At 40.5% G+C, this 21,064-nt stretch overlaps 1 protein-coding gene across 4 annotated transcripts in view; it reads left to right on the top strand.

Annotated features, from left to right (window-relative positions):
• Window positions 1-11,552, top strand: part of SUCO (SUN domain containing ossification factor) — a 134,207-nt gene extending 122,655 nt beyond the window's left edge. For all 4 annotated transcript variants that reach the window (XM_084637823.1, XM_084637822.1, XM_084637821.1 and 1 more), the window contains 5 exons: window positions 746-850; window positions 4,425-4,579; window positions 5,282-5,373; window positions 8,940-8,995; window positions 9,541-11,552. In XM_084637823.1, coding sequence (XP_084493949.1) covers window positions 746-850; window positions 4,425-4,579; window positions 5,282-5,373; window positions 8,940-8,995; window positions 9,541-9,987 — 855 coding nt within the window. In that variant the 3' untranslated portion in view covers window positions 9,988-11,552. The remainder of the gene's footprint in view (window positions 1-745; window positions 851-4,424; window positions 4,580-5,281; window positions 5,374-8,939; window positions 8,996-9,540) is intronic.
• Window positions 11,553-21,064: the final 9,512 nt, after the last annotated feature.

The raw sequence follows: 21,064 nt of genomic DNA, 5'->3' as shown, positions 1-21,064 counted from the left end.
CTAAAGTAGTTTGCAGAGCAATTGGCAATGCAAGGTAATAGAAGCAATTCCAGACTTTAAATGCAAGGTTTTTTAAACATCCTGTTTCCACTAGGTCCTGAAGCATTTTAAGTGTCATCTCATCAAAATATAGTTCTTGACAAGTGACTTATCAGGGATAGGATATTTATATTGCTATGGTAACTGTTGAAATTCAGGGGAAAAACTGTTCTAAACAACATATCACAAGTATTATTGCATTCAGACTTTCACTGGAAGTCTTTCAACTACTGCTTTTTGAACACAACATAAATCCCATTTAATGAATTTACCATAAGATACATTGGTTTCATTTTTGTTATGCTCTTTACAGAATGGAATAGTTAGAAATCATCATAGTGGGATGTATTGGTATTGTATTACAAAAGATTATTGGATGTAGTTAGGGCTCTTAGAACTGCTAAAGATTTTCAATAAAGCTTTTCATGCAGAAATCTGACACAGCTAAAATGTTGCTTTTACTCTGTTTCAGGTGCTGTGTAGAGAATAGCTTTCTGTATTATAGAATAAGATCTCCTAACTACTGTAAATGTTTTCTGTGTCTTTAGTCAGCATGTAAATGAATTTTTCATAAGCCTTTGGCTATGTAGTGTCTGTTGCTTTCGTGGATAAGATGGAATTATAATTTGATAAATAGTATGGTACGTGTTAGCAGAATCCCACATACTGAACTAAGTGGGGGTAAACCAACTTTTTTTAAACCCAGGATCAGCGGCAAACAGAAGCCATCCAACTGCTACAAGCACAGTTGACCAACATGACACAGCTGGTTTCCAATCTGTCAACAACTGTGGCTGAACTAAAACATGAGGTAATTAGAACTCAACAGTATGGCATGAGAGACTTGTATGAAATGTTTCTTGGATTGTTGGTGGCTGAGTCTTGCTGGGGTAAAACTTAATCTGCAAGGAGATGCAGGTAGCATTGCTTTCAACCCCCTTTGGCAGCCAGCCAAGTATTTAGTCATCAGTGAGAGTTTTCTTGGCTACAGCAGGACTGCTAATAAAAATAGCTGCTGAAATATGGGGACAAGGGGCTGCAGGAGTATAGAATGTAGTAATGGGTAGAAAATTAAAGGCTCTAGTCAGGTTGACCTACTACCTGGAGTTCATGCCTTAATGGTGAGGGCTTTTGGTCAAGTGAGGTGGAAAAGCAGCAGCAGCTCACTCTCTGATGCATGGTGCCTCCAATGAAACTAAAATGAGACTAGGCAGCTAATTAAATATTTGTCTATATGAATACCAACAGATTCAAAGAGCGAAAACAAAAGCAATTAAAAGCCGTTTAATAAAAATGTCATAACTAAACTTAAAACCAACACTATCTATTCATTTTTGGTTATTGAGTATCAAGTCATTGATTTGCAGGATCAAAAGAATGAAAGGGACTTTCAGAAGTATGCGTGGTATTTCTTAAATCTGCATAGAGACAAGTGGAAAAATGTTAGTTTACCTTTTCATCATAGTGCTGCTAAGGATAAACAAAAGACTAATGTTTCAGCTTCGTGGTAAATGAACAAGAAGATAGAAGAAATAACCATTTACTGTTGTTCTCCAATCTTTGCCAAGAATTCAGGATTGTTAATTATCCTGTGGATTCCCATAAATTACAGTGTAGCAGAATTACTGAGCCACATATAAAGTTTCTGTAATGGACCAAGGCATATGTGGTCTGGCCTAATTGTCACAGCTGGGCTGAGGTCTGGATGGTAGTCTCCGGACAGGAGCTGGAGGAATCGTAAGAGCCAGGTTCCATAAGCAAGGGTCAGGATCAGGCTGGGATCAAAGGCCAGAGATCAGAGGCAGTGCCATGTTAGCATAAAGAGGCATGAATCAGAGTCAGGCTGGAGTCAAAGATTGGAGATCAGAGATCAAGCAGTGTCAGGATATTGCAGCAGGCTGAAGTCTGTGTTGCCCAGATAACTTCCAGGATCAACCCCTAGGGTTAAATAGGGGCAGATCAGAGGGCCACAGGGTTCTGTCACTGTGGATGGCTTGGGCTGCACTTCCTGCAGTACCTACTTTCGATAGTGCTTTGTAGTTACTGCTAAAGAAAAATAAATTAAACAGTACAGAATGGTGTACCTTATAGTAAATACATATTGTGATCTTGAGTTGGAATTGTTGCATTATTGTGTGAAATGTGTACATAGTCCACTGTGGAAATAATTTAAAAAAAAGAAAACTTAGAAAAAAATTACAAATTCACTTAAAAAGTAAGTAGCTCACATAAAGTGCAAGAGTGGAATTTTGTTTCTCCTGCAATAATTGATGAAACTCAAGCACCTAAACCTTGCATGAGGAAAAGGTTGGTCTTTTGTTTCAGGTGCTGGACTGGAACTTGAGAGATCTGGGTTTAATCTCCAGGCTTCCTGTGTATGACCTTGGTTAGATCGTGTCATCTGTTCTTCAATTCTCCATCTGTAAAATGGGAATGTTTTCTCCCACTTGTTTGTCTTGTGTATTTAGTTAGTAAAACAGTCTGTGCCTTGAGTTTACAGTGTGTATGCACAGTGCCTAGGACAATCTCAGTCAAGGTCACTTTGATATAATAGTAAACAGTAAAGCAGGGAATGCAACTCCTTTCACTGTTTAGGTGTTGGGGTGTCCTAATTTATCAGTTGTTAACAGGTCCAAAAATACATGCTTTTTGAAGGAAAAAGTTGAAATTCCATGGAACATATTTAAATATTTAATATTTAATATTGGCAGTCTTCAAGGGCCATATTGCCACAGCTGTGGTCAGCAGAGGCACTTGAGCAGGATCCCTGTTAAAGAGTGGGAAAGGTGGGCAGGGCATTCTGTGAAGGCTTCAAGATACTGGAACTTGCTTCAATCCCCAGGGTCCAAAATAGCTTGAGATTGGTGAATTTCTGAACATGCTGCCAAAGACATCTTTTAAGGTGTTTGGAAAGGGTTGGGAGTGTTTCCAACAACAATAAAGGAATAGAAAGGAGTTTCTGTAAGTGGCTGGCTGGCAGCGTTCCTGTTAAAATGATTACTTTAATGCTTCTGAGGTTTTATTGTATCAGGGCATCTAGAGCCTTGGACAGGCATCTTTTATATTTTAAATCTAAAGAAATGTAATTTAAAATAAAATGCATACTGCTTTTTTCTGATTAGCTGACGACATTTGGCCTTATGTTGTTGTACATTCACTTGGTTGGGAATTGTGAAATAGCTTGTTGTGCTTTTTAATATAATATGAACGGCTTAGCACAAAACTCTAAAAACCTTTTTAAAAATATACATGGAAAGTGTAGCTAGAGCTCCCCCCCACCCCCCCAAAAAAAAGCTGGAATAATTCCCCTTTGAAAGTTACTTTGATTGTAAAGTAATGCCCTTGGATTTCAGTTTTTTGCTACAATAATAGCAAGCTTAATAAAGTTTGTCAGCCAGTGATCTTCAGAATCAAGCACTCTTTATAATGTGTATACATAAAAAAAAAATCCTCCCACGTAGATGAGGCGTGGTAAGGGACATGTCCCTTCAAAGTAGATGAGTGACCTTTTAAGAGATCAGCTTTATATAAAATAAGATTATCCAGGTTCCATGGAGTAGAACAGTTTTTCTTCAGAGAAGATAGTTTCTTATTAAAAATGTTCTTACATGTGTATCTGAAACCTAAATTAAGATATTTTTATATGCTCTTCATGGGAGAAACTATAACTCCATCTGTTTAGAAATCACCTAACTTACTGTGAGTTCCAGCACAATTTGAAAAATAAGCATTTGTTTAACAGAAATGTACTCATTTTCTATACTAATGAGAAGTCATTGTAATCCAGGCAGTGTACTCGCATACCTCTTCAAAGTTGTAATGAAATTCAGAAGCACATAAGAGCAGCCATACTGGGTCAGACCAAAGATCTATCTAGCCCAGTATTCTGTCTTCCGACAGTGGCAAATGCCAGGTGCCCCAGAGGGAATGAACAGAACAGGTATTTATCAAGCGATCCATCCCCTGTTGCCCATTCCCAGCTTCTGGCAAACCCTAACCCTAAGGCCATGTATGACTGTGAACGTGTTTGAACATTTCTTTAATGCAGCTGAACTTTTATCTGATCTTAATGCTGTAAAACGTCCTTAGAAAATGCTGGGTATACTGGCTTTAATAGCTGTCAAACTTCACTGGCAGATACACTTACAGCATATTAAATGCTGGGACTTGACCTGTTAGCTATGTAGCAGACTACTTAACTTTGAGAAATGGATATTATAAAGTGAAACAGTGAAAAATCCCTAGAGTTGATTTGAAAACTGATCTATTCATTAAAGTTTACATGAAGCTGAACATGTTCGGCTTCAGCTGCTAGCTCCATTGTATTTAAACTCCTCTTATTTAGTCTTCGGATTTTTTATTTGTAAAATCCAATTATTTTTCAGGTGTCTGACCGACAAAGCTATCTTGTGATTTCTTTGGTTCTCTGTGTCATCCTGGGTTTGATGCTTTGTATGCAGCGTTGCAGAAATACATCTCAATTCAATGAAGATTACCTCTCAAAAATCCCCAAAAGTAATCACTACCCAAGCCCCAAAAGGTAATATATCTGACATTTTAATCAGTTCTTACAACTTTATATTTACAATTTTTATCTAGCATTTGATAGTTGCTCGCTTATTCTGTTTCCATCCAGTTGAATTGTTCGTCAATTTTAATTATACCAGTCTGTGCTTTTCTGTAAGTTCAGAAGTTTGGGTTCTGATGAGCAAAAGACATACCTTTTAACATCTAGACTTCTATAGAAGAATAGTTCCTGTGAAGGAGTTTGGAGAAAGTAGTGCCTTTTATTTGCAAAAGGGTCTAACATCACTAATGTAGGAATGGGATCAGATCCTGGATGTGAAGAGAGACCACTGCATCTCACTCTCCAGTAACTTCCTTTGGCCATCAGGAGGAGCACCACTAGCAAGGTCCAGAGCAATTTTGAGAAACCTTGCCATGGGGAAGGCTTGCTGCAGTGTGAAGGTGTAACGCTGACAGAGCCCGGTCGTCCGTGGGTGGGATCGAACCTGGGACCTCTGGAGCTAAATGCATGAGCTAAAAGTCACATGGCCTTTGGATAAGGCTGTAGAGCTGACTCGTTGATCTCTCTCTCGTCTCAGTGCCATGAGATGGGGCAAAACACCACACCCAGGAGGTGTGTGGGTTACAAAACTATAAAGAGTGGTAATGGGGGAAGAGAGTATCTCCCAAGAGTACTCTGGGAAATGGAACTTTATTGTGTTTTTTGTCATTACAGGTGTTTTTCCTCCTATGATGATATGAATCTAAAAAGAAGAACTTCTTTTCCACTTGTCAGGTCCCAGTCTTTTCAGCTAACTAGCAAAGAAGGTATGTTTTATGTACGGCTAATTCTTCCTAGTGGTGGTTGTAAAGTCTGTATCATATGAGTTATGTATTGTAGATGTATGATCATGTAGTTTGTAAACCAATTTCAAAAAAGGTAATCCAGAAGCACTCTACTTGTAGGTTACTGAAGTCTATAACTGTGTACATTGGGAAATAGTGAATTGAAGTAGTTCAGTGGGTAATGTGTTTTGTTTTTTTTATAGTCTCTAAAACAGAAATGTATAAAAGTTCTGAGTTCAGCGCAAAAAATCAAAATCGTTTAGGATTACTACAGTGGAATTAACAAAAGCTTTCATGGGGTGGGGGAATCCTAGAACATTTTACAAACTTAAACAAAATGCCAACTATACATGGTCAGCCACATCAAGAGTAAGAGCACTTTATTTTAATATTTTAAAAGCAAACAGTAATGCTAAACTATTTAGGAAAGAAGAGGAGAATAGCAAACCATTGAAACTGCAGGGAAACTTTAGGTGGGCAAGATATAATAAAGCTGGAATTTGGTTAAGACACAGGGTCTAACACTCTTACAGAAATACTTTGGTATCAATAAAGATAAATAGGCAGGACTTTGGTTTTAATTTCTCCTCCACCATTGTACATTTGGGGCATTAGTTCAAAACTGACTGAGCGCATGCACCACTTGAAGCCCGTAGCACAGTAATCACTTGGCCTGACCTTGTTTAGCTAGAAATTGGAGGTCAGAGTGCTATGTGATACTACTGCACCATATGCTCACTTTAATATAAGACTCCTCAGCAAGCCAAAAAATTTTAACTCCTTAATCTTGGACCTTTTTAAAAGAAATACAAGGAATGCTGCATGCTTTACTTAAAAAAAAAAAAAAAAAAAAAAAGAGAGAGAGAGAGAGAAACCTTTTTGGCATGAGTTACACAGCTGAATTTGGAGTTACAGAGGTAGACAAGCCTATTCTTTAAGGAAGTCATGAAAAATTTTTTTTCTGTAAACCCTGAAATATAATACTTAAATTTTTGCTGCTCTAGATTAACACTGAGTTGGATTTCCATTTTTTGGGTAGCGAGTGGATACTCTAATACCAGACTAGATTTAAAAAAAAATTCTCATTTGTCTTGTTTGTTTTTCTATGTCAGCATAGATGTTGGCCAGCAACTATATTTCCAGTCTTTTTTTTTATCCCCCATTTTAGTCCACATGAACCTATGTGGAAACTACTTCCTGCTTCAGGAACAGAGTTTCAGAAGAGAAAAGAGTAAATCAGGAGAGTCCAGTTGGCGATCACCAAGCCTTGAGAACAATCAAGTGGGGGTAGAAATCAGTCATTGTTGGGCTGAATTCTTACTCTAAATTAAATGGAGAGCACTTTTATATTTGGGAGTCTTAAGAAACTGGGTTCATTTTAGAATAGTTTTGTCAACTTTGAATAAACGAATTGCGGTTCAAAGAATATTGCCAAATATTTTTCAATGAAATGAGGGCACAGAATATGTAAACTGAACTCCTATATAAAACTTGTGTATAATTATAGACTTAACTTGAATTTGAGTATTGTTATACCTGGTGGAAGCTTAATTTTTTTCTCAAAGTTCAAGATTTTCTGAAATGTGAGCCTAAATTTAAGCTCCTAAACAAGTGAGCGGACAGCAGCTCCCATTCAATCCATACGTCATCAGAAATGTGCACTTACAGTACCCCATGCTCTGCAGAGAAGAATGTGTGTTTGTTAAATCAGGCATCTGGTTGAGTTTATATAAACTGGGGGATACTAAATTCAAAAAAGTAATGTTCTGAGAGATTGCTGTTGATTGATGTTAAAATAATCTCTGGTGTTTCTAGCAAACTTGAACTCCCTTTATCCATGGCTATGCTAGCTAGACTTTTAGTCTGTTATACATTAATATATACATAAAAAAGTATTTTTTAATTCTTTTGGAGGTCCTTGATGACACTAACTATACATTTACAACCCCCTCCATTACTCCCAACCCGCAATGGCCAAGCAAAAATATTGTAAACATGTTTTATTTGATACGTTCAACAATATAATACTAAATACCAAGAAGACTGCCATAGTTAGATTTACACTTCATATCTTGTAAATTTGGGGTCACTGTCTTTAAGGGGTTAACATCATCTGCACCTAGCTGTGGAATCTGCTGGTAAGTTGTGCTATTTTTGGAGGATCGCTTCCCCAGACCATGTATCTTCACTCTAGCACTTCTAAAGTCGGGGGAATTGGCCCAGAACTAAGCCATATTTTGCTAAGAGGAACTCTGAAAGGAAAAATCTGAGTCTGATAGAATGTTGACCTTAACTTTAATTTACACTTGTCAGTATCCACAAGTCTCTATGCACTGGTATGTTTACAGTTTGTGTGTGTGAGAGATCTGAAAAAAATTAATCCAATATGAAATTTAGCATTCTATAATACGTTCATTTGTAACAACCCTAAAGGAGTTTAGGTTCCAAAAACATTTCCCTCAACATTTTGGGTGACCAGCTTGAGACCATTTAAAAAAGATCATAACTCTCTCTGACGGTGAACACCTGTCTTAAAGTGGCACAAGCTGAGCAATCAAAATATTAAGGCATCCAAATTCACTAGTGACTTTGCCTCTTTCACAGATAAAATCTTTTTTCCAGCTTTCATGTTAAAGGAAAATTGAATCCAATTTCCTCAGGTCAGCACCCAGCTAAAATAAATGAAGTGCTGCTAATCGCCAATTAACCAAGAAGTTATGCTTTTTTTTGCCACTTGAGATTTTTTTCTACCTGTGAGCCAAAAGAAACCACGCAAACAAAAGTGAGAGTGAATTTCAAAAGTGTAGTTATGGAGACCAGCTAATGCCCAAATTACTTTCTTTACTAATATCCTCCATGTTTGGTGGGGTAAACCTTTGTGCTTGGAAGCATGATTATGAAAATATTGAAGGCATGGTACGCTGCTGTCGTGTCAGTCTGTTTCTTACAGCCCTAGGTACACATTGTGATGCCTCCAATTATATCCTGCGGTAGACAGGCTTTCTGTGATGTAGCCTTTTCCAAAATATTTCTGCAGAAGAATCTTTAGTTATATGGTCTTTCAGCACAAGCAAGTTTATTTAATCCTGAGCTTGTTAGGATGATGATCAGTGAACTTCTAAGGAGAATTGTACAAGGAGGCCAGAAAAAAGCACTTTTTTATTTAATAAGGTAATACTTAAATCTGCCCCAAATACAGGGTCCTTGAACACTCCCCTCTCTTCCCTCTGAAAATGTATTTTGCAAATGTTGCCTATGGTCTAATCCCTTAAATGAGATCTGCGGTTGCAAAATGATATAACTGGGTAGAAATTAGCTACTCTGGAGATAGAACTTTATACTGAACATTGTGATGAGTTTACTTTCCATGCACATGCATCCTGTTGATATCTAATAGGAGCTTAAGATGTCTGCATGGAAAGCAGACTAATAGTCTTGGGGGGGAGGAGGAATGAAATATCCTGTGTAGTTTCATGGTTTTAGAAATTGTCTGTGGTTTCAATTAAATTTTTATTGTCCTTTCATATGTATCCTTTCTTTTCTTACAGTGGATCCAGATGACTTCTACATTGTAGAACCGCTAAAGTTTTCACCAGAAAAAAAGGTACAGTAGCTTCCTTCCGGTTTCTGCCAGGGGAAAAAGTGTTCTGAAAACACGACCAGTAGGTGGTGCTTTTGTCAGTCACTTCTCTACAACCAGTCTTGAAAGAATTAGGTTTTTATCGGTAAATGTCAGTAAATGCTGACTTCACCGTACACACACACACAAGCTGATGATAAACATTTACATCAATGATAAAAATTTACAGATAGGGACAATAAGAAAAATGCTGCCTGAGAACTTTAGTTTGATTTAAAGATATTTACTGTGTGTATTTTGCCATGTGATGTTGATAATTTAACGGTTAAAACTTTTTAACTTTTTGAATTTCTGCATCTACAATCATTAAATAATTCTAACCCCTCCCCACATTTCCTGCAACTGTGAAAATTTAAATAAAAATTAAAAACTGCTTAAAAATAAACATCAGTGTTATCTATCAGTTACAAGAGTTCTGCCCAGCCTATGTATGACCTACCAGTATTCATACTGGATATTATTTCCTGTTTGCATTGCACAAGCTAATTGTTTCCTTTTTTCTGCTTTAGAAGAAACGTTGCAAATATAAAAGTGAAAAGATTGAGACTATCAAACCAGCATCAGAGCCTCTGCAGCCATTAGCCAATGGGGAAATAAAAGGAAGGAAACCCTTTACGAACCAGAGAGATTTCTCGAATATTGGAGAGGTATATCACTCCTCATATAAGGGTCCTCCATCTGAAGGAAGCTCCGAAACCTCATCACAATCTGAGGAATCCTATTTTTGTGGCATTTCAGCATGCACAAGTCTGTGCAATGGACAGACACAAAAGACAAAAACGGAGAAGAGGGCTTTAAAACGAAGGCAGTCTAAAGTTCCAGACCAAGGGAAGTTCATAAAAACTCTAATACAGACTAAGACTGGGTCAATGCCAAGCCTACATGACATAATCAAAGGAAACAAGGATATAACAGTGGGAACACTTGGTGTCACAGCTGTTTCTGGACAAATCTAAAACTAGTCGAACTTCTCATACAGGAGAGTTTTTGTTCATCTGAGAACAGTCTGTTGTATCGTGTGGGAGAGTGGTGAGAGAAGAGATGAGCTAACTGGAAAGTATTCAGAAATTATGGTTTCTGCCTTTTTTAAATAGATGGGATTGTGTCAATCTTGGTTATGAGTTTCAGCTTTACAAGGCTGAAGACTTTCTATGTGGACAGCTTGGGGGTGGGAGGGATCATTTTATAAAGCTTTTTTCAAAATTACTGGGGCAAAGATTGTTGAAGCCCAGTTTGTTGGGTGGAATAGGATAAAAGCTTAATCCTCTTCCTTTAGCTTTGTTCCTACTTCTTGCACCTTCCCGTATTTATGTGCCTTTTGTCTATTTATAATGCCACTGGAAGAGGGAGAAAGATAAAATTGTCATTTGATTTCTTTTGTAACTTCTCTCTTTTTTGAGGATGCAACACTACAGTGCTGTAAAAGGACTTGTTGGCGTTCAGCTGGATTCAGTAATGTGGGCTGCATACTGTAGAAATACTAACATGGTAGACTTGTTGATTAGATCTCCATTTTGAAAACTCACTTGGGGAAAATACCTTGTTAGAAGGAATTGTAATGCCATTAATTGCATTTGTAATCAATTTCAGATGTGTATTTTATTTAGATGCGTTCCATTAGTGACCGCTGTGCAGTAACACTCACTGTACGTGACGGGTCTCCTACTGACAAACATGCCTTTGTTTCCCAGACTGACTTTTGGAATTCTCTGTTACGATATTTAACCAAAAAGGATCGATGCTTTATTTTGGTCACTCTGTTTTCTGTTCTAAGAATTTGGAGACTGGGGACTATCTACAAGGAGAAATGTAAGGGTGACTAGGTACAACTGAATATATCACTATCCTAACCAGTGCTGGGTACAAGTTCACATGACAAATGAAAGTGAGTTTGCCAAGCCTTGAAGTCTAACAGCTCAAGTCTATTTAAAAGTGGATATTTCCATAAAGTTTGCTTTTGTATTGGCTAACACATGTGCAGTGTGTGTATGTATGTATGTTTGTTACTTTCATATCTGAGTGTTTTTTATTTTGACCATGAGTGTATATTTGGATAAAATAGAATGTGTGACTGCATAAAACGTTGTGAATGTGTAGCTGAGTGAATGGGACAAAAGGTTATTCCTTTTTGAGAGGTGTTATAGGTTCATGTTGTAAAACTAAGTTAACTTATTGAGCACTTTCAGTGGTACCCTTTTTAAAACAGATCGAATGCCTTTTCTGGGTATTGTATGTAATGTGACTTATTTAAAGCCTTTGTTTTTGCTGCTTTCATGTTAGTTTATAAATACTTTAAGATGATGGACTTTTAGAGTCGGTCTGCACAATTAGTCATTCAGCACACATGGATCTGATTTATAGAACATGTTATCAGAAAGGGCTCCAAACAAGAATGAAGAAAAAATGTTATACTATCTGAGTGCAGCATACAACATTGTGGAACAAGAATATGTAACTACAGAGCTGTAGTGCCATTAGAAACTGTGAATTTCCAAATAAATCTGAACACTTGTCTTATAAATCTAGTGGCATTTTTTTTCTTTTATGAATCACATGTTAATGGGTTGAAGCTCAAACTCATGAAGCAGTGTGGCTTAGTTCATAGGGCACTAGGCTGGTTCTTCTTTGAGTGCTTGTTCAAGTTGATTCTATTCTAGGTGCATATGCGTCCACGTGCACAGTTTTCGGAGACTTTTGCCTGAGCAGTATCCGTAGGTGCCACACTCATGCGTCGGTATATTACGTGCCGCCGACCCTATGCCCTCTCAGTTCCTTCTTACCGCCCATGATAGGGGGTTGGAGTGCCTTGTCTTGCCTTTAGCAAGAGTGTTAGCAGTTCTTCGTAGTCTTTTGTTCTACCTAATCTGTACATAGCTCATAGTAGTCAGAGGAGGAACATACACTGCATGCCTTGGACATTAAGAGGGCGCTAGCTTTCTACATCAACAGGGCCAAGCCCTTCTGTAAGTCTACGTAATTGTTCATCGCGGTGGCTGACCGGATGAAAGGGCACCCCGTATCCACCCAGAGAATTTCTTCTTGGATCACTGCCTGCATGTGCCACCCCCAGCAATTCTCACCACCCGCTCAACCAGTGTGCAGGCCTCTTTGGCAACTTTTCTGGCCCAGGTGCCTATCCAGGACATCTGCAGGGCGGCCAGCTGGTCGTCTGTCGATGCATTTATGTCCCACTACGTTCTTACCCAGCAGGCCCGGGCTGATTCTGGCTTTAGCAGGGCAGTACAGCAAGCCGCGAAACTGTGAACTCCGAGCCCGCCTCCATAGATACTGCATGTGAGTCACCAGGAATGGAATCGACATGAGCAAGGACTCGAAGAAAAAAGGTTACCTTTCGTAACTGTTCTTCAAGATGTGTTGCTTATGTCCATTCCATTATCCACCCTCCTACCCCTCTGTCAGAGTTGCCAACAAGAAGGAACTGAGAGGACATAGGGTCAGTGGCGCCTAATATACCAATGCGTGAGTGCGGCACTCCAGGGGGCGCCACAGACAACCCGACGGATATTGCTAAGGAAAAGTCTCAAACAACTCTGCTCATGGGCGTGCACACACCTAGAATGGAATGGACATGAGCAACACATCTCGAAGAACAACAGTTACGAAAGGTAACCTTTTTTTTTTTTTTTTTTTAAATCCTGGCCCGGCCACTGATACGCTGTGTGATCTTGGACAAGTCACTTTACCTCTCTGTGCTTTGGTTTACCCTCCCATCATCTGTGTTCTCTAATTAGATCGTAAACTCTTGGGACAAGGACTTTTTCTTATTTGTTTTGAAGAGCACCCTGCATCAGGGAGCCCTGATCTCAGGGCCTTTAGATGTTGCTGTAATATAAATAACCTATTTTACCACTTCTATCTTGATTTATCATTTCAACTTCACTGGTAAGAAACTTAATTTGTGCAACTTTTTCGTGTTCGGTGTCTTTAATTGTAATTTACCCGGAGCATCATTTGAAGACAAAGTGGGCATACTGTCACATTTCCACAGGCAAGAGGTTGTTAGGCCTGTGTTTAAAAAAAGTCTTGATTTTGACATCTTGTTAATTATTGCCCTGTCTCCTATAGCCTTCTCTTCTTTTGTAATATTACTGCCAAGTGCAAACAGGTTATCCTTGAACTTGGAAACTACAGCTAGAGAAGAATATTGCTAATTGCTTGCTTAATTGTTTTGGCCACATGGAGCATATTACACCTGTTCTCCAAAGGCAGCACTAGCTATTTCTGGATGCATTTCAAATTATCAGTAAATTCCTTATGACTCAAATCCTAGCTGTCCAAGAAGCCCAGTCTCTCCCTTTGTGCTATCATGATAGGTGAGACAGTGGGGGCTGTTTTATTTATACTCTCTCTACATTAGGGACAGGACATTCTTTCATGAGAACAGAATTGCAAGGAATACAGTGACCTTTACTCTTGAGTGGAAGTCTTTGACGCTTCTCAATAAGTGGTATATACTGTCTTAGCTCTTGTCTAGACTAAGAGTGTGCAGCAAGCTGGGGTGTAAATATACAGTGCACTAGCATGCTGTGCACTGTCTGTATGGACCCTGCTACTGCACACTAAAAGTTCCCTAGTGTATAGTGACTTACCCTTGTATCAAAGCGGAGTAGATCAAATTGCACTAGAGAACTTGTTGTGCATGGCAGCAGGGTCCACGTGGACCGGTGGTGTACTGTAGATTTACACCCTAGCTTGCCGTGCACTAACTGTTCATCTTAAACAAGTCCTTACCTTTCTAAGCATCTCTAGAGACTGTGATAGGCACGTCTTATAAATATCCAGGTAAGCTAAGTATTGCATGCCACGCTGTGGAGTCTTCTACAATAAGATCCTTGCCTTCCTGGTAAGTTTAAAATGAGCAGTATTGGAATATTTTATGAAGTCACTGCATACTACTGGTTGTACTGTACTAAGAGCAGCATCAGAATTTGTCCTGCCATTGTGGTCATTCCATGAGCACAGGCGTCAAAGGTAATACACAACAATGGGGAGGGAACAGAGCTATCAAGTTAACTTGAATGGAGGAAACTTTTTAAAGACTGTGTGGCTCTTAAAATTCCCCACTGCAGCCTAAAGCCGAAAGCGATATATGAGAGAGAGAGAACTGGGAGTGCTCAGATACCATAGTGATGGGTTCCATATCTAATCCTTGGGCAATAGAACAAAATCCTTCATAAAGATTTTTAAAATTGCATTAAACTTCTTATAAAAGGGCATCTTTGACTGAGTGAAAGTTGGCAGTGCTGATTCAAAGAACCAGAGAGAATGGCAGCTTAGTGACTTTCCATTAGAGGAGAGCTCACATAACTACATCATCCTCTTCAAATAGTGTCTGTGGTTGCTTCACTTCAGATGCACATGCACCTCTCGCCCTCGATTGGAGATATATAGCTAGGAGGATCTGTTCGGCCCACACCTGTGCCCTCTTCCTCCTCATGGCAGACACAGGCCATATGGGGGTTGTGATGGGTTCCCTTTGGGGTGCCACCTGGAACTGGGGTGCCACTGAGCCCTCTGACCTATCAGCCTGGGTGCTCTCTCACACTGTGCTGCTGTGACAAGCTGCAGACCTGCTCCTGGCCTTACACTTCCACCAGCATTCACACAGGCAGGGACACACCCAGCTGCTGTTACGTGCAAGCTCTCTGACCAGCCACTGCATGAATCAACAATAGAGAGGCTACAGCCAAAATAACCACTAGCTTCCCAGCCTAGGACCGCAGAGCAGTACCACCTTGCCCTGGCCATATCCCAACCAGTATGAATTTATCATCCAGTTTGCCTCCCCCTCAATGGGCAGAGGAAATGCAACAAGCCTGCGTTAAAGCAAGCTGCAATTTCCCTCCCCCCCGCCCCTTTCACTTAAAGGCACACCGGGTTTAAATGAAAATATAAAACAAGTTTCAGAGTAGCAGCTGTGTTAGTCTGTATTCACAAAACGAAAAGGAGGACTTGTGGCACCTTAGAGACTAACCAATTTATTTGAGCATAAGCTTTCATGAGCTACAGCTCACTTCATCAGATGCATAAAGTGGAAAGTACAGTGAGGAGATTTTATATACACACAGACCATGAAAAAATATACATTGTATGGAGAGTGATCACTTAAGATGAGCTATTACCAGCAGGAGAGTGGGGTGGAGGGAGAGAGAACCTTTTGAAGTGATGATCAGGGTGGGCCATTTCCAGCACATTTCCAGGAGTTAACAAGAACATCTGAGGAACAGTGGGGGGAGGAATAAACAAGGGGAAATAGTTTCACTTAGTATAATGACTCAACCACTCCCAGTCTCTATTCAAGCCTAAGTTAATTGTATCCAATTTGCAAATTAATTCCAATTCAGCAGTCTCTCCTTGGAGTCTTGTTTTCAAAGTTTTTTTGTTGAAGCATAGTCACTTTGAGGTCAGAAATCAAGTGACCAGAGGGATTGAAGTGTTCTCCGACTGGTTTATGAATGTTATAATTCTTGACATCTGATTTGTGTCCATTTATTCTTTTACGTAGAGACTGTCCAGTTTGCCCAATGTACATGGCAGAGGGGCATTGCTGGCAGATGATGGCATTTGTCACATTGATAGGTGTGCAGGTGAACAAGCCTCTGATAGTATGGCTGATGTGATTACATTGGGCAAACTGGACACTTCCCCCAGTTCAGTCTTTGTTCCTCAGGTGTTTCCAGGAGTCGTCTTGTGTGGGGAGTGAAGAACAACATGATATCACTCCCAGCCTTATATAGCTTTAGCATATGGCGGGAACCATTTGTTCCAAAACGAGTTTCCAGACCAATGTGTGGAAAAATACAGTCCAGAGTCATGTGGCCTTGTTACATGCCCCTGCATACTTTGCTGAGTCATAGCAACCATTGCTTACAAGCTGTCTGGAATGCTTACAGGAAGGTTAAGTTTTTCCAGGGTCCATTGTCTTTGCTGATGGGCCATCACCACTGGTTGGCTTCTTCATTGTTGTACCTGAAAGGCTAGTTGTGGGGGTCACCCAGAGAAAGCATATTGGAATACAGATATATAGTCAATATTCATAACTTTAGATACAAAAATGATACATGCATACAAATAGGATAATTATATTCAGCAAATCATAACTTTTCTGATGACACCTCACATGATCCATCTTGTACAAAATGCATCATAATTATGCCATAATCATCATAATATCACTGTGAAGAATATGAGGTGCAGTGTCACAGGGATTTATGTGCAAACCACCTTCAGTTACTTCTCTACTGCCTCGACCTGAAACAGAACACTAGCACGTCTTCCTAGAGCATACTCTGCCTTTTCTCTTTCTCAAAGTTAGTTTGTAGTTTTAGTTTTGTTTACTGTTTTAGATGAGAGGACTGTTTTCCCCCTCTTTTCCCCAGGGAGACAGGTCTTCTGGCAGGGTATGCCTGGTTTATCAGTCTTCAAATGTTGCCTTTCTTGCCAGGAGGCTGTAATGGTAAGCCACAGGCACTCCAAATTTGTAGGACTTCTCAAGAACTACAGCATATGACAAGGACCAAAAATGACTTCTTTTTGGACAAAAGTCTTACTCATCCACAACCCTGCAGTTCCAGATGGCGAACTATCAGGTGGTCATGGTCAAACACAATTTTACGAACCACAACAAGCTCACAGCCTTTATTGAACAGCTGCCACATGGCTTTTGGGAGTAATTCCAGTCCATAGTTGGAGGGCCAACTCTTGGCCAGAATGGCTCTCCAGGCATCCCTAGATGCTGCAGACACTGCTGCCAGATCCGTCTCTGCAGCGGTAGTTATGCGCAGGGTTCCTGCTCTAAGGAGGTGCGGCAGGTGTTATTAAACAGTAGAAAAACATGAATGCACATTACATACCTGAAGAAATGGAAGAGATTCATCTATTGGTGTGATCGTTATTCCCTCTGACCAGAATCCATTCCTCTTTCCCTCATTACCTGCTAGATCGGAAGACACCTGGGTTATCCATCAGGGTACACCTGACTGCCATATCAGCCTTTCATCCATGGTCAATGGATTCTATATTTTTGCTCATGCAGTATAGTCCAGATTTATTAAGGGTCTGGGTAATCTCTTCCCATACATTAGACACCCCATTGTTGCCGGCACAGAGTGCCCGAGGCAAGCAACAACTGGGTTCGTTGCCCGGTATGCGTCGCGCCAATGACCACAACAGGGTGGAGAAGCAGAGAGATTTATTTGGAGCTCCAAATAGGGCGCAGGGAGACTGAGCCGTCTCAAATCCTGCAGCAGTGTAGCAGATTCCAGTATACATTTTATACCTTTTCCTACTTCACTACATAAGCTTATGCAACCAATTACATGTGGCCCCGTACAATACCGTAGCCAATCAGCTAAAGCAGCAAATTGTGTTTTTCCTCAGTAGCATTGCCCGAGCCTTGCCTTATTTGGTCCTATTTGTTACTGATTTCTGCCTTATCTATCTGTTTCCCAGGCCGAAGCTGGCCTTGGCTGGCGAGCTGTGTGCAAACCTGTCTGTCTGTGTGCTAGCTTCCTCAGTGTTATGCAGGATCACAGAGGGTTCAAGAAGCAAAGGGGCCTTGGTTTATCTGGGCCTAGAGCAGGAGGGCTTCCTCGACACTCATGGTCTTCCACCCTCCCGAGTTACCTAGTGTAGTGCCCAGTGTCCCCAACACCATCCCATCCTGGAACCTCAACCTGATTCTCAGCCACTTCATGAGACCTCCATTTGAACCAATGGTTCATTTATCTATGAAGACGGCCTTCTTAGTTGCCAACATGTTGGTTGGTGGGGTCAAGGAGATTGGAGACTTGAGGGCAGATCTTCTCTCTTCTCCCCCCCCCCCCCATTTGCCATGTTTTTTAATAACGTTTCTACATTCACATCATAAGCTCCTCCCAATGGCTAAATTGGATTTTCATCTTAACCAATCTATCTACCAGTTATTTTTTTTTCAAAACCTCTTAGTTCTCCGCATGAATCCTATTCCTATACTCTGGATGTTAGAAAGGCTGTGGCCTTCTACCTGGGTGGGACTAAGCAGTTCAGAAGATCTAGAACGGGATGGGCAACGGCAACATTGGGGTTGCAAAACTGTATGGAGGGCCTAGTAGAGAAGGCTGTGCCTCCCCAAACAGCCTGGCCCCTGCCCCCTGACTGCTCCCCTCAGAACCCCCGACCCATCCAACCCCCCTGTCCCCTGACTGCCCCAACCCCTATCCACACCCCCACCCCCTGACAGGCCCCCGGGACTCCCACGCCTATCCAGCTCCCCCTGCCATCCACTGACTGCTCTCCCCCCCCAGAACCTCCGCCCCATCCAACCACCCCCTGCTCCCTGTCCCCTGACTGCCTCTGGGACCCCCTGCCCCTTATCCGACCCCCCGGCCCCCTTACCATACCGCTCAGAGCGGCATGTCTGGCAGCCATGCTACCTGGCCGGAGCCAGACCCGCTGCTGTGCTGGCCTGCAGGAGTGTGCAGCCTCACTGCCTGGTGCGCTGTCCGCACGGCGATGTGGCTGTGGGGGAGGGGGCTAGCCTCCCCGGCCAGGAGCTGGGCAGGACAGTCCCGTTGGCCGGATGTGGCCCGTGGGCCGTAATTTGCCCACCTCTGATCTAGACTCTCTAGATAGATCATGGGGAACTTCTGAGCTATGTAGAGCTGCTACATGGACCTCAGTCCACAGGTTTTCAGTGTATTATGCCCTGCTCTGTGCCGTCAGATCTGATGCAACATTTGGCTCTGCAGTACTGTCTTCAGTTCTGGAACCTGTTCTGAAGTGCCTTCCTCCTCCTCGGGATACTGCTCAGAAGTCACCTGAATCGGAGTACCCATAGGGACCCTACTTGAAGGAAATGTTACCCTGTGCTGTAACTAATTCTTTGAGATGCTGGTCCCTATGAGTGCTCCACTACCTGTCATCTTTCCTCTCTTTTTTGGTTGTTCCCTAGGCCAAGGGGATGACCAAGTTGAGAAGGAACTGAGGGTGGTTCACCCGTGCACCCATATATAGCCTCGGTGTCTGCCATGAGGAGGCATAGGATGCATACACAGGCCAAATGGACACTGCTACCTAGAAATCTCTGATGAAGGTGCTCTAGAGGAGCACTCCTAGGGGGACACATCTCAAAGGACCAGTTACTACACAGGGTGAGTAACGGTTCCTTATGTAGTTTGAAAAACAGCTGTTAAACTCATTCTGCTATTCCAAACTGGTGTCCAAGTGAAAATGTAGAATGTTCTAATTAAATAGTATAAGCAGGATAAAAATCTGAATTTCCCAATATGTGGGTAGATCACTTCTGATATGGTCAGGATTTCAGTTCCTAAATGTTACAGACACTGAGCCAGATCCAGAAAAACTGGCATCGGGCACACATTATAGGTCTGTGTGCCTGCTAAAACCACCTGTGTAAGGGGGGATTTATCCAGGGGAGGTTAAGTGGCTTGTCACCACTGACAACAGATCTCCCCTATTTTTTCCACCAGTAGGAGGATGGTTTGCGTGTTTCATCAGGTCTCATTTGGAGTTCCACCACCAAGAAGCTTTGGCTATGTCCCCTTTCAGGTCAGTGTCACTATTCTGCAGGCTGCACTGGTCTGACTAATCAGCAGTGTGGATTGTTTTAAATCAAAACAATTTAAATCAGCAAGCAAGAAACCTTGATTTACATAATTTTAATCTTATTTTGCATTTGTACTTTTGGCTATTTTCCTAAAGAAAAGTTTATTCTCATTGGTTAGTAACCATTAAAACATGTTGATTTGCAACTAAATAATTTAGTCTTTATGCTAAATTTGGTTCTACTTTTTGCTAACTAGGGGAATATGCTATATCTGTACATATGTAAATAATGATATAGCTTAACGTATGTTCAGATCTTAGTTTTTACATTTTTTTATTATGTTAGAAAAAGGTGAATGATGCATTTCTTACCAGCAACGATTCATTTTTTTTATTTGTGACTTGTGTCAAGCTCTTTGGGTGGAAATTCAAATTCAATTAAAAATCTAGAAAAACAGCATTTTAATTCTATTAAATAAAGCTCCTCTTAAAATTGCTGAATACACAAGAAAAATATTTATCCAAACATGTTTTTTTTTTAAAACTGATTTAATAAGTGTTGACTGTAGTCAGTGAATTGAACTGGTTGTTTCTGGTTGCCATGTCCTTCAAGATTTTAGAAGTAGTAGGTCTCATAATCTCACACCTAGTTTTTATTCATAAATTGGAAGAGGAAAATAAGTTTTCCTGCTTGTTCAGCTCCCAGCTGGCTTCTTAACTTTGAATGAACTCAGCATTGAACTGAACAAGTTGAATAAACTGAAATTAAGAAAATACTCTCACTGAACCTGCAGAAAAGTCCACTGCTACAAAAGCTGATTTCAGACTTCATCAAATTCTGGTTTTAGGTGCTTGGCCAGTGACTTCCACTGTTTTCAGTGGTTTGATTTATTTTTAAAAAGGTTTGGAAGCAAACATACTGTGTAATATTAATTTTTTTATGTAAATAGTCAATTTAGGCCTTATTGTAGGGTTGTCATAATTTCAAAATTAATTTGACATGGGTTTACTTTTTAAAACAAAAATGAATTTAATTTAAATAAAAATTCAATTTAAATAAAGGTTGTTAAACTTTTTTAATCATTGATTTTTAACCACCCTGTTGTTCGCCACCCTAAAGTTGGAGTCTTTATGCAGCACCTGGTTGTCTACCCACCACAAGGGCTTCAGCACAGTTCATACCAGCATCCTTGGGAGAATTTGGTCCGCAATCTTTGTTCTGAACTCTGAATTAGTTCTGATCAACTAATCCCCTGATTTTGCATATGACCAACAAGAGGCTCATCACTGGATTAATTACTTATGCTACAACTGAATTCCTTCATTTAAAAATTCTCACATCATGGTCTTTCAAGGTTTGTTCCTGGCAAGTTCATAGTTTAGTGGAACACCAGCTGCACTGTAGTTGAAGTTAAGAAGCCATCACTACATAAAAGTTGACTCTTTTTTAAGTGCTCTAAAATCTCC

Source organism: Lepidochelys olivacea, assembly GCF_965140295.1.
Source record: "Lepidochelys olivacea isolate rLepOli2 genome assembly, chromosome: 8".
NCBI classification, from domain to species: domain Eukaryota; kingdom Metazoa; phylum Chordata; order Testudines; family Cheloniidae; genus Lepidochelys; species Lepidochelys olivacea.
Note: the sequence above shows the minus strand (reverse complement) of the source record. Positions and strands in the feature narration are given on the sequence as shown.